Below are 13,661 nucleotides of genomic sequence, written 5' to 3' on the forward strand. Positions count from 1 at the left end.
GTTCTAACGAGATGGATGAAACTGGAGCCCATTATACAGAGTGAAGTAAGCCAGAAAGATAAAGACCATTACAGTATACTAACACATATATATGGAATTTAGAAAGATGGTAACGATAACCCTATATGCGAAACAGAAAAAGAGACTCAGATGTATAGAACAGACTTGTGGACTCTGGGAGAAGGTGAGGGTGGGATGTTTCAAGAGAACAGCATTGAAACATGTATATTATCTAGGGTGAAACAGATCACCAGCCCAGGTTGGGTGCATGAGACAAGTGCTCAGGCCTGATGCACTGGGAAGACCCAGTGGAAGAGGGATCGGGTGGAGAAGGAGGTGGGAGGGGGGACCAGGATGGGGAATACATGTAAATCCATGGCTAATTCATTTCAGTATATGACAAAAACTACTGTAATGATGTAAAGTAATTAGCCTCCAACTAATAAAAATAAATGGGAAAAAAAATTAAAAATAAATAAATAAATTTTAAAAAATAAATAAATAAATCCATGGCTGATTCATGTCAATGTATGACAAAAACCACTACAATATTGTAAAGTAATTAGCCTCCAACTAATAAAAATAAATGAAAAAATTAAAAATTAAAAAAAAAACAAATTGTTGAATTTTCAAAACTTGTATTTATACATAGCTTCTCCAATTGCCATTCATTATGTAAATACAATACTGTTGGAAACATAAGTGTGAAGCCAGCTTAGTATTAAAAATTCATTAATGCCTTCTTAAAATACTAAAACTTTTTTATGCTCTTAAATATTTGTGATTTACATTCAGTCATACTTCTTCCTCTCCATTAGAATTGAGGTTTTCAAGAGCAAGAGTCTTGGCTTTTCTCATTTCCTGCAACTGTTTGCACTGTAATATTAACAATGAGAAGAATCTAGTGACTGTTACACTTTTCCTTTTATGACCTCAACTCATGGCATAGTAACACATGATAAGCTTCCTAATAAGAAAAGTATTATTGAGGGACTACATCCAGAGGATTTTGGTGATTATTCTTATTCATCAAGTAAGATATTCCTAGATAATCTTTAGCTGTCAGAAAGACATACCTGGCAGTTTATATTTCTATGGTAATGTTTACCACTAGGCGTTTATTCTCCTTTAAAATACTAAACTAATCTTGGACTAGTCTGCCTGGAAGAGACTTGAGAGGTTTAGGCAAAAAAAACTTAAAAGCCTAGACAGAGTTTTGTCAGAAAAACTGGAAATAGGAATTATAAAATGCAGCTAGTGTCTTCATTTAATCGAGCACATCTGTTGCATGTGACACAAGGGATGAGTAAAAAAATTCCAGAAGGAAGTATGAGGATTTGTTTGTTCAGTTTGTACAGAAAAAATTCATATCCAGTGATTCAGAAGAAAATTGAAAATCGAGCTTATTGTGTTGAAACCTTCTGAGATATTTAAAGGAAAGAATTCAGATATCTCTATATTGTCCGTGTTCATAGCAGATAAAATTGGTAGTGATGGATTACTTTTTAGGAACTATGTTTTCATCTAAATGACCTATTACTTTGCTCCATCAGTAGATCTTTCCAAGCACCCTTTTTGAAAAGATAGGGGATGGGAGGAGGTCAGTTGGAAGCAGGTAAAATACCTTCTCTTCTAATAGATTCTGATTCTGACTGTGTAGAAAATAATCTCATAACTTGGGCTTCATACAAAATAATGAAAAAGGAAGACCTAGGGATTTTCATATCATAGTTTAAGTACCTCAGTAGAAAGTTAAGCAAATTTTTGAGAATCATAGGAATTTGGGATTCATCAATAAGCAAAATAAAAAGGTTACTTTCACTTTGGATCTTGTGTTCTAGTTCAGGAGCCAGAACACTTTTTCTGTTGAAAAAAAAAAAAACAGTAAATACAACTGACCCTTGAACAGTGTAGGGAGGGGGAGGGGTTGCCAACCCTCTGTGTGGTCGAAAGTCCACATATAAACTTATAGTCCTCCATCCACAGCTCCTCCATATCCCTCCGAATCCACAGAGTCAACCAATAGAGCGTTATATAGAACTATAGTATTTGCTGTTGAAAAAAATCCTAGTATCAGTGGATCCATGCAGTTCAAACTCGTGTTGTTGAAGAGTCAACTAGCTGTGTTGTAGCCTTTGCATGTCACCGTGTTGCTATAAAACATTTACAAAAACAGCAAGGTGGATTCAGCTCATGGGCCATAGTTTCTCAACCCCTATTCTAGTAGGTAGAAACAATAAGGAAATTAGAGTATGTTAGGTGATGCTTTGGTAAAAAGAAAAATATAGCTGAGTAATCAAATATGGAATATGATGAAGTAGAAGTTGACAGGATGGGCCTCACTGAGGTCAAGAAAAAGAGGAACCAGGAAAGGAGACTGAAAAATTAATGACTGGTGAGATAGAAAACCAAGAGATGGTGAAGTCCTGGAGATGCCATGAAGAACCATATATTGGGAAAAAGGGGACATCTGTTGGATGTTGGTGGTAGGCCAAATAAGAGGAAGGCTGAGATTAGACCACTGGATTTAGCTGTCTGTAGCTTGTTAGTGACCTTGAGGAGCAGTTTTGATGGAGTGAGTTCCAGAGAGGATTGAAGGAGAGAAAATGGAAACTGAAGTCTTTGGAGTAACTTTGTTGTAAAGGGAGCAAATAAATGGAGCAGTGGGAAGAAAGGATGAAGAAAAAAGGTGTGTTTGGTTTTTTTTGTTTTTTGTTTTTTGTGTTTTTTTTTTTTTTTTTTGCCGCCTCCCTCCCTCTCTTCCTCCCTCCCTCCCTCCCGCGCTTCCTCCCTCCCTCCCTCCCCTCTTCCTCTCCCCCTTGCCCGCCGGTGCGGGGCTCCGAGCTCCGCCGGGTGCCCGCGTCCCGCTCCCGGGTCTGGCAGGCAGCCTGTCCCGCCAGGAGCTGGTATGGTTGAGGGGGCTGATGTTGTTGTTTAGTGGGGTCCCCCTACTCCGCTTCCCACACGTTTCCTCTTTTGGTGCGAGATTTAAATCACCCGTGGGCAGCTTTGCAGACCTTTAACTTACGCGTTGACTTTAGGAAATGGTCCCCGCCCCCAACTGCTAGAACTCTCTTTAGGAAAGAGGAGAATTTTTTAAAGGGACCCAATAGATGCTTAAGTCAAAACACGGAGATGAGGAATAAAGTCTCAGCTGGGCTTCCTTCTGCCGGATCCCAGCCTCGTTATTGGGCAAATACCCAGCAAAATACCCCCACTGCACCCCTTGAAGAACCCTGCGCTCCAGCCAAATCAGGCCACTGTTCATTACTACATTATCCCCCCAGCTCCATAGGTTTCCAGAGCCTTAACTCTGGCTCTTGCCCTAAAAGAATATATTTTACCCCATCGGAGTTTTAAACCTCATTGAAAAACCAACTCATCTGAAAAATCTTCGTGTGTTTGTTTTTTAAGTAAAAGAAATAATGACATGTTTGATGACAATAATCCAATAAAGGATAGGGGAGAAATGCTGTATGAGGGGAGGAGTGAATTGCTGGAGCCATGTCTTTGAGTTGGTGAGGGGATGGGATCTAGAGTGAAGGGACTGACCAGATAGGATAGTTGTGATGTTGGTAGATGGAAATGTGCTATAAAGAGTCTGTAGTTCTCTTGTGGCTTCAATTTTCTGACTAAAGAATTAACAGAGAATTTGAAAGCTGGTTTTGAGGTTTTATGTCTACCCATTGGCTTTAACTTTTGGTACTAGCATTTCAGAGATCTTTGAAGACTCACTAAAATTTTTTTTTTATTGTGCCTTCTGAGGGAGTTACCAACTTAACCCAGCAAATTTGTGTTTTAAGGGTTAAACCCTACATTATGAGATTGATTAATGATACATGTAATGTATCACACAACGCCTGCTGTCGTGTAGAATGTAGCATCAGTATGCACTGCACTAGGCTTACCTTTTCTCTTTGGTCCCAAAAGATAACTTGCCATGATTTTAAATGTTACGTAAGTTAGACTTTGACAACAGTAAGTTTATGTGCTGAATTTAAATCATAGGTCCCTTTGACATCTCTCCTAGTGCCCTTTCTTCTTCACAATATGGTCTCTCTCACAGTAATTAGTGATATTACTGGCTCCAGAAATCAGGAACTATGAATTAGAGCTCCGTAGATGGATACTTGTTCTTGTAGTGCTTTTATCACCATATTGCTATGTGAATTTCTTTGTATACTGAAAAATATATTGGCTTTGTGTACAGCATCCTCCTATAGATTGCAAGCTCTCAGGGGTAGATTCAGCTCTTAAACATTTCTGAGGAAATGTCCTAAGTACATTGTACATAGAGAGCATTCAACAAATATGATGATTACTAAGTGAAGACTCTTATGATCCCTTAGTTAAACTTACATATTCAGCTCATTAGGCCTTGCTCTAAATCCGTTCTGAGGCTTTTCTGCTATTCTAGGAGATTCTAGAGCTAAATTATATCAGGCTTAATGGCAGTTATTAGACTTCCTTCAGGTAGTTATTCCAGATAACTACCAGAGGAGGTAGTAACCAAAGTTCACTTTGTAAATACGTAATAATAGAGGTATAATTGGCACATTGAGCTGTTAGAATGCCACAAAAACTGGCATGATCATTAAAAATTGTTTGTTAGAGAATAACACTCAACTTAATTTGATATCAAAGTAAGATAGACTTGTGTAACTACAGGAAAATGGCCTTGGTTACCTTCACACACTATCAAGGAAGTAGTAAGTGAAGTAAAAAAAATGACACTCTTAACCAAGTGTCATATAGAATCTAACTGTGGCCAGGAACTGTTTATGGAGAGCAGGTTGAAATGCTATGTCATTCTATAGTCTTCAGTGTCATTAAGAGAAACAAGAGAACTAGTTTCTTTTATAAAAAGCAGCTGTGTTTGAGGCTTTAATTTTAGGTTTACTATTAAAGATAAAAATTTGAAGATAAAAATTGAAGAGGATAAAAATTTGAAAATTCCTAGGGTTTAGGAAGTGAAACTTAGCTATTCATGCAAATGACTGAGAAATTCTAAATCTATTAAATATAGGTTCCCATTACATTTATAACATAACTGTTATAATAAAACTTATTTCTAAAGCATCAGTGCATGCAACTTCATAAAAATATTTTGTATCTGTGGATACTGAACAGATCTTTTTAAAAAATCTGTCTTATGTTGAAACTTTGTTTTCTTTATATTATAGGTCCAGTTGTTTATGTCTTGGATCTTGCAGATAGACTGATCTCAAAAGCCTGTCCTTTTGCTGCAGCAGGAATAATGGTTGGCTCCATCTATTGGACGGCTGTGACTTACGGAGCAGTGACAGTGATGCAGGTTCACTTTTATTCTATCAGATGCTGTTACTTTTGATATGAAGATCTATTAAAAAATAGATTTTTGTTAGGAGTTTTAAAAATTATTACTTTGACCAAGTAATAACTTTCTTAAAGTTATGGCTTAAAGATAAGAAAATATATAAAAAGCTCTCTAGGGGAAAGTCTTCTTACTCCCTTCCTTCACTTGTCCAGGTTCCCCTCTCCCCAGGTAGCCACTGCCTAACCCAAACCTTCCAGACTTTATTTGTGCATATGTAAGAAAAAAATATGTTCTCCCACACACACTGTTCTTTTCCCCCCAAAAGGAAACATTAGAGCTGAATCCCTCTTTTTCCATAAACAGTGAATTTTACAGACCTTTTCACAAAGTATAGAGAAATCTGTATAGCATTGTTTGTATAGAATTTCAACCATTCAAGAGTCTCTTATTGATCAGTCACTTAGTTACTTCTAGTTTTTTGCTATTACAAAACAGTGCTACATCATTGTTGATAGAAATTAGAGACTTAAATTTCAAGATTTATTTAGTCCCAAGCCCTTGACTCTTCTCTTTATACCTTTTCCTTCAAGATTTCTACCTGTCTTAACCATGAGTTTTGTGTTCAGATTATGTCTTTCATCTTAATATTTTCGTAAAATCAATCCTATAACAGCAGCATGGCCTTTCTCCTTAAATGACTTCTTGTGACTTCATACTCAGTATTATTGAAATCAAACTTGTCTTTCCCTCAGTTTGAAGCCTAAATTTATTCCCTGTTGTAATTTCTCTGTTTCTTTGATTCCTACAGTTATTTTCCCATCTACTCAATAAATAGCCTACATTCTTAGGATTACCTTTATTTTTAACTCTCTCTGTTTCAAAGCCCTATATTCAGTCCACTGACCAAGTCCAAGCAGTTTCCATTTTGATATGTCTTAACATCTATGGCTTTCTTTCCACTGTCTTTAATGCCTGACTTACTGTCATTCCCCCACCCCACCCCCATCATACCTGGATGGCTAAGGGAGCCTCTTGATTGTTTTCTTTAACTACATTCTCTTTGTCAATCCAACCAATCTGCCTCTAGTGTAGAACCACCACAGGATTGACTGTTCTTAATTATGTTGTGTTTAATTATCCTTAATGCTAAGAAGACCTTTTAGTTCATCACTGTTCCATCCTACTGTTTAAAAGTAGGGTTCTATAGGAGGTGCTTTAAAGGATCAGACCTTAATTAAAACTCTTAGCTTTTCAGCTTTGATGAACTGCAGGCCTAGCTGACTATGGAGACTAGCCTACAGTTTCTCTAAACCTACAATTCCATAGGTTTGATTTTATATATGGGTAAGAAATTCTTAGCAAAGGCATTCTATCATTCCTGAATCTAACCTCAAAATTTAAGTCTTAAAAATAATCTCTTTTTCCATCTTAGGGCATAAAACCAGAATGTACATGATTCTACACAAGGTTTGCTGGTTTCATTTTGACCAAAGTTAAATCAGCCCCATTGCTTAATCAGCTTTCATTTATTACCCTTGACTCTGACCTGTGGTAGCAGGTAGTATGACACTGCAGATGTTATACTATCCTAGTTCCTTAACATTTATATTTGTACACTTGTTTGATCTGATTGTCTGTCACCTCCAAAAGATGTCTCTTTAGTTCACCTTTTATTTCCCAGCACCAAGTTCTATGTCTGGCACATAATCAATATTCAGTTGAATGAATGCATGCAAGTATGCATGTAATGGTCAGCCTCAACTTAATGCACAAAGCATGCCTTTTGAGCACACATGGGAAAATGGACTTTTGCTCACTATTTGCCCTATTTTCTTTTTTATTTCCTCATCCTTAGATACCTGTTTAGAAGATTTTAATGATACCTATGAGTAATAAATTTTCCTTTACTATATATAGTCCATACCTGAATACACACTCTGCTTTATATTTTTAAAACCTAAATTCTAAAAAGAAGACATAACAAAGAATTTTTCAGTTTTCTGAATTTTATTTGCTAACACTCCAGAAGTATTTAAGTCACATTTAGTTATAAAGTGATCATAATGTTGAAAATAATGATATAAAAAATGGTGTTGTGGAGCAAGCATTATAGGTAAGGACAGTCTGGGCTAATCCACTTTTGCCCTCAATGTGTGGGATGTGTGTTTATGAAATATTATGAACCAGACTAATTCACTTTAGGGCAGCTGTACCTGGAGACACAGAAGAATATTAGATATTGACACCATGGGTTTTGACCATGTGGAAGAGGCTGGTCCGTACTCTTCAATGTTACATCTTGGTTAGATAAATTAGTCATGTACAAAAATCTGGGCTGTATCCTTAGTTGAAGCTTTAATAATGTCCACTTTGGTACGCTCCCATAGTTTCATAAACTATTTCTACCTGAATCAAGTCTGTTGCCTAGAATTTTAATTTGCCCTGATCACTGTCAGCTTCCTTATTTCACATCTTGAAGTCCACCTTAAAAAAAATAATCTGCTATAATAGCTGACATAAAGGACATCTCATTTAAAAAAAATTTTAAAAAGATCCCATTTAGTTTTTCATGAGTTTGTTTTCCCAAGTAAATGTTGTCTGTAGGGCTTTTAGTCTTCCCTACCTTCTTTCTTCCCTTCTCTCCTTGCGTTTCCTTCCTTTTCCCTCATCCTTCTCAGAGATATAGACAGATAAAGATACAGATTATCTCTATCAACAGTTCTTTCTTCACGGTGTAATCCTCAAGTGCATACAGAAAAACTATATAGAATCCTTCATAATACTGTCCTCATATCAACCTATGATATCCGGATGGCCTCAAACTCCGAAGTTCTAAAATAGTCTCCCCTGTCATAACTGCCAAGAATAATCCCTTAGAGAAATATATTTAATTTGTGAGCAGTTGAGACTTTTGGCTAAAGAAGTCATTTGAGACCTGTGAAAGAGACTCCAGAGACATATTCTAGTTAAAAGTAAGACACTCACCAACAGAATGGCCATGTTGAGAGACATGTAAAGCCAAGATTGATGAGCAAGTAAGAAGAATTCTACCAGGAGGGGAGGTGTGGAGATTCACAGATGAGAATTAATCATGTCCTTTTTGCCTTCTCAGATCTTAAAACAATTGAGAAATAACCCCAAGACCCAGATGAGAGGAAAAGGATTGTTTAAGCTTTACAACCCCATAGAAAGGCACCTTTGGGTTCTTGAATTAGAAAAACTGCCTGGAACCTATAGCCAAAACTGGACCTCCTATTGCATTCCCTCAAATCTAGACCTTGGAATTGCATTTTTGAGTTTGGTCTGTAGAGCCAGCATTTGGCTAGCCAGAGAAATTACACTCGCTCCCACTGAACAGGGAGAAAGCCAGAGAAATGAGGTTTCAGGCCATCTACTGAAGATCGGTCCCACCCCTTGGCTGGCTGTGCTTACCTCCTGGTAGGAAGAGCAGGAAAACAAATGCTCTTGGAAAGATACATGAGAACCTAAAATTATAACCCAAGCTAACCAAATTAAATAAGAGGAACATAAGCAAGAAGCAGAAATCCCCTTCGCTCCATTGAAATGTAATCAATGTGGGTTTTAAAGCTTTTATGCCAATTTAATATGAAACAGCTTTGGCTTATTTTTTAAACTTTTTGTTTCTAAATTTAGTAGTTTAGAACTACTCAAGCAGTGGTGCAATTCAAGCATGCACTCAAGCATGCACCCCTTCATTAGACAAGGCAATGATTGAAGCAAATGCTGTCTGTTTCACAGGTTGTAGGTCATAAAGAAGGTCTGGATGTTATGGAGAGAGCTGATCCTTTATTCCTTTTAATTGGACTTCCTACTATTCCTGTCATGCTGATATTAGGCAAGATGATTCGCTGGGAGGACTATGTGCTTAGACTCTGGCGCAAATACTCAAATAAACTACAAATTTTGAACAGTATATTCCCAGGTAAGGCCCTAAATTATGGTGGTAATGAACATACCAAATTAATCTTGTGGATGAATCCTACCATGCAAAGATATTTTAGCTTTAGATTTATTAGCACTCATACCCTCCCATCTTTTTCTCTAGGGATTGGTTGTCCTGTTCCTCGAATTCCAGCTGAAGCTAATCCTTTAGCAGATCATGTCTCTGCCACCCGAATTTTGTGTGGAGCCCTTGTTTTTCCTACTATTGCGACAATAGTTGGTAAACTAATGTTCAGTAGCGTTAACTCTAATTTACAAAGGACAATCTTGGTAAGATGGCTTTAATACTACTTTTTTCAAGTGACTATACAAAGAAAATGAACTATATATTTGTTTAAAAAAAAAAAAGAATGGGACTGTATAAATCTTTATCCTGTTGCTCCTGTGCCTTAAGCCTCTGTTTGATCCCCACTGTCATCCAAAAGCAACAAAAAGAGGTGGACCCACTACAGTAGCTCTGGCCTTCTGGAACTATGCTGTGGGTGATTTCTCTCCTCAATTAGGCATGAGTCATCACTCCCAAAAAATACTGGTGAAGCGCTTCTGCTCTGGGGTCAGACTGCCCAGTTCAAATCCTATCAGAGACATTACCTTGCTGAGAAACCTAAATAAAATTGCTTGACTTCTCTGTGCTTGCAGAATGGAAATAGTCATGGTAGCTACCTCAGAATTATGAGGGTTAAATGAGATCATTCATTTGAAATGTTAGCACAGAGTAATAAATAAGCCTTTATGTTTTTTGATGTCATTATTATTATTCCACTTCTCCTCTCTGGAGGTAGCCTGCATATAATGCCTGAGCATTAGAACTAAGTAGAAGGAAGATTACTCAGAGATGATAGAGGCATCTCTGACCTGTTGAGCTTCCCGGTGGTTCAGATGGTAAAGAATCTGCTTTAGAATCTCCGCAATGCAGGAGACATGGGTTCTATCCCTGGGTCAGGAAGATCCCTTGGAGAAGAAAATGGCAACCCACTCCAGTATTCTTGTCTGGAGAATTCCATGGACAGAGGTCCACGGGGTCACAAAGAGTGGAACATATCTGAGCAACTGACACTCACTTTTTTCACTGACATATTACCTGCAGTGTCTGTCTCCGTCTCACTCTCTGATAAAAAAAAAAAAAAAAGAGTACTGTTTCATTTGCAGCCATCTGAATTAGCAACAATGACAATGTCTTTTGTGATATAAGTAAAATGATTTTTATTTTCTATAAATCTGCATTGCAAAAAGCTAATTTTTCTTTTTATTTTAGGGTGGAATTGCTTTTGTCGCCATTAAAGGAGCGTTCAAGGTTTACTTCAAACAGCAGCAATATTTACGTCAGGCACACCGCAAAATTCTAAATTATCCAGAGCAAGAAGAAGCATAAAACTGTGACTTCTCGTTGTTCTGCAGTCCTCTCATTCTTATGAATCTGTTGTGTTGTTCTGATTCCATCATTGATGCACAGTAGTGGAGACTTGTAATAAGCTGCTGCTCTCATATTTTTAAGAAATATAATAAAGCACTTAGGGCAGGGGAAACCCTCTCAGTAATCACGGAACCTAAGGATGTGATTTGTTTTCATTGTTTTGTTATGTACTTCTTTCATGGCGGTCATCTGAACCATTATCTTAGCATGGTGAACCTGAGTTTTGTTCATATTTTCCTCAAGACAGAAATGTAAAAATCAAACTGCAAATATTTAAAAATACATATGCTGTTTTATTCAAATGCCTCTTTTGTACATTTCATGTTCAGTGTTTTCTTAGAATTAGCAACTCAATGAAGGTACTGTGAGGATTTTTCTCAATGGCATAATTTGATTTATAAGCTAAACAAGTATATGTTAATATGAGGAAATGTAAATTAGTTATAAATAATTAACAAACCAAAAATGTATGTAAACATTCAAATGATTATCTGAACAAATGCAGTTTTGTTGTGTTTTTCTTAACCCATGTGACGTCCTCCAAAATGTGTAGGGTAAAAATTCACAGGGCTTCCAGATCACTTTTTCACTATTAAATTTTATTTATATAATGTTGACATCTCAGTGTGTGTGTGTGTGTGTGTGCGCGCCTGTGAGAGAGAGAGACAGACAGACAAACTAACACAGAGACACAGATATCAAGTCCTTCCATCACTAGAGAAAGTTTTTTAAATTCATATTTCTAGAAAATAGAACTGACAGTTTATAGTAGTTTGAGCACAGAGAACGATTTGCAGAAAATCAATAGTTATTTTACTCTTCTCTCTCATCGATTCAGTTATTCAGGTATTTGTTGATCACCTCCTGCTTGCCCAGGCACTATGCAAAGTGCTGTGTGGGATACAGTGGTGAATACAACAGAGTTGGTTCCTCCTTTTATGTAGTTTACAGTCTAATTTCAACAGACAGAAAACCAGCAGTGAGTAAACCAAGGTGAGGCCTTGAGCTCTTTGTTTTTATACCAGTCAGTGAGGAATAATTATGAAAACAAGAAGTCTTGAGAAAATATTACAGTCATTGTTTTTGTGAGATTATTATGAGGAAAAAAAATGACTAATGTTTTTAAATTTAAATTGCTTGTCATATCGAGGCTAGCACCTTAATAATCACTGTATAAGTAGTTTTATATTCATTTTTCAAAAGCAGTTATTTATTTTAAGCTGTTCAATAGTGGCCCTTTTAATGTTCAGCGAACTGAATGGTCTTGGAGTTATTTTCAGGAATTAATATTAAAATTTTTAAAGATAGTTCCAAAAACCCTATTTATTTACTAGTTCACAGTATTTAATGCATGACAATATGAATGTTCCCCCTACCAATTAAGTGGCCACTTTTCTTTAGGATTGTGCAAATATAGATTGAGCTTTGTTAGACTGCAATGATGTATGCTAATTTAGTAATTTTAAGACTGGTATCTTTCTATAGTATGAATGTCTTAATTTTGAGTAATAACATGAAATTTATGTGAATGACTATTGAACATTCAAAGTTGTATTTACTTAGGAAGGGAATATTGACTGACAGCCTTATTAAGAACCCTGCTATAGTTCTGAAGGGGAAATACAAAAATCTATGATTATATATAAAAATAGATTATATAGCTATAATTATCAAGTATGTTGGCTTTTCCTTTAATTTTCGATATGAAAAGACGTTATTTCCTGCATAATTTTGTTATACAAAACAACTTCTGGCAGCCTTTACTAAAGTTATACAAGCACATAGTTCTCCATTTAATACTTTATGCCCAAAATGGGGGACTAACTGCTTGGGTTTGTTTGGCATCAGGGCTCATGAGGCCAGAGGAGCAGCTCTAATCCTTTGGGGGCAGGGAGAAGGAGTTTCTAAGGGCTCTGGGGGGAATCGCAAGTGCCTGGGGACCAGAGGAGCCTCAGCCCCGGGATGGAACTTTGGAAATCTAAGGAGCCTTAGCTCAAGAAGTACCATGTACCAGCCTCTTCAGAAAGTGGCCCACACCACCACAGCAACAAAATCATGGGCTAACTAAAGTTGGGTGGACCTGGGTTGAAATCCTAATTCTGCTTTTAATAATTATAGGTATGACTTTGACCAAGCAACTTACCTCTAAGCCATGGTCTTCCTCATCTCTGAAATATGAGTAATACTTTGTTTCAGAAGACTGGTTCTAGGATTAACTGAGAAATTAAAGGAACAGAGACACCTTAACTAAGCTCTAAATAGCCCCTACAGAGTAGTAATGTCTCAATTGCTGAACTCTAGGAAGAGGGAATGCGGTAGTAAGAGAAACACCAGGGGACAGATTAAAGGAATGCTCTAGACTTTGGGGATGGATGGGTATATTTGTGTTTTCCAATTTATTTTCACATTGCTTTACTGTGTTATTTCTATAAATGTTAATGTTTTAAACCTCTTTTATAAAATTCAGTGACAACTAGTAGGATTCTCTTGTTTGCAGAAATTAACTTATCTCAAAAGTGGCAGAAAATATTGTTCATCATTACATGATTATCAAATGACTGTGAAGAATATAAAATTAAACTGCGTGACTTAATTAGTCACTGCCTTGCTAACTGTGCTGTAATTTTTTTAAATGTCTTGTTTTTAACATAGACTATCTCAACACTGGCTGGATTAGGTTAAATAAAGAATTTTTATGTTCTTTAGGTGTATTTTGTCTGTTGAACAACTTCCAAAACATAATTTGTTTATTCCATACCTACATAATTCTTTTTAAATCATAGTAATTGATATACTAGTGAGATTTGCTCTTAATACAAGTAATCTGTATTTTTTGAGAACTATGAAGAAATTTATCTTAATTTTATAGGCAAGACAGCCTAAATTCCAAATATGCTCTAATTTTTAAAATGAAACCCCCCTCGCCCACCCTCAGAGGCACTTAAGACTATGATTAGATGAGATCTGTGGGTGGTCTTATGCCATGAA

General features: G+C 36.7%; 1 protein-coding gene across 1 annotated transcript in view; it reads left to right on the top strand.

Annotated features, from left to right (window-relative positions):
* MARCHF5 (membrane associated ring-CH-type finger 5) overlaps positions 1-13,374 on the top strand; it is a 53,363-nt gene extending 39,989 nt beyond the window's left edge. Inside the window, exons 3-6 of the mRNA XM_020869975.2 lie at positions 5,184-5,314; positions 9,056-9,239; positions 9,363-9,529; positions 10,515-13,374. Of these exons, the coding sequence (XP_020725634.1) occupies positions 5,184-5,314; positions 9,056-9,239; positions 9,363-9,529; positions 10,515-10,631 (599 nt within the window). The 3' untranslated portion in view covers positions 10,632-13,374. The remainder of the gene's footprint in view (positions 1-5,183; positions 5,315-9,055; positions 9,240-9,362; positions 9,530-10,514) is intronic.
* The last annotated feature ends 287 nt before the right edge of the window (positions 13,375-13,661 follow it).

Source organism: Odocoileus virginianus, chromosome 7, assembly GCF_023699985.2.
Source record: "Odocoileus virginianus isolate 20LAN1187 ecotype Illinois chromosome 7, Ovbor_1.2, whole genome shotgun sequence".
NCBI lineage: Eukaryota > Metazoa > Chordata > Mammalia > Artiodactyla > Cervidae > Odocoileus > Odocoileus virginianus.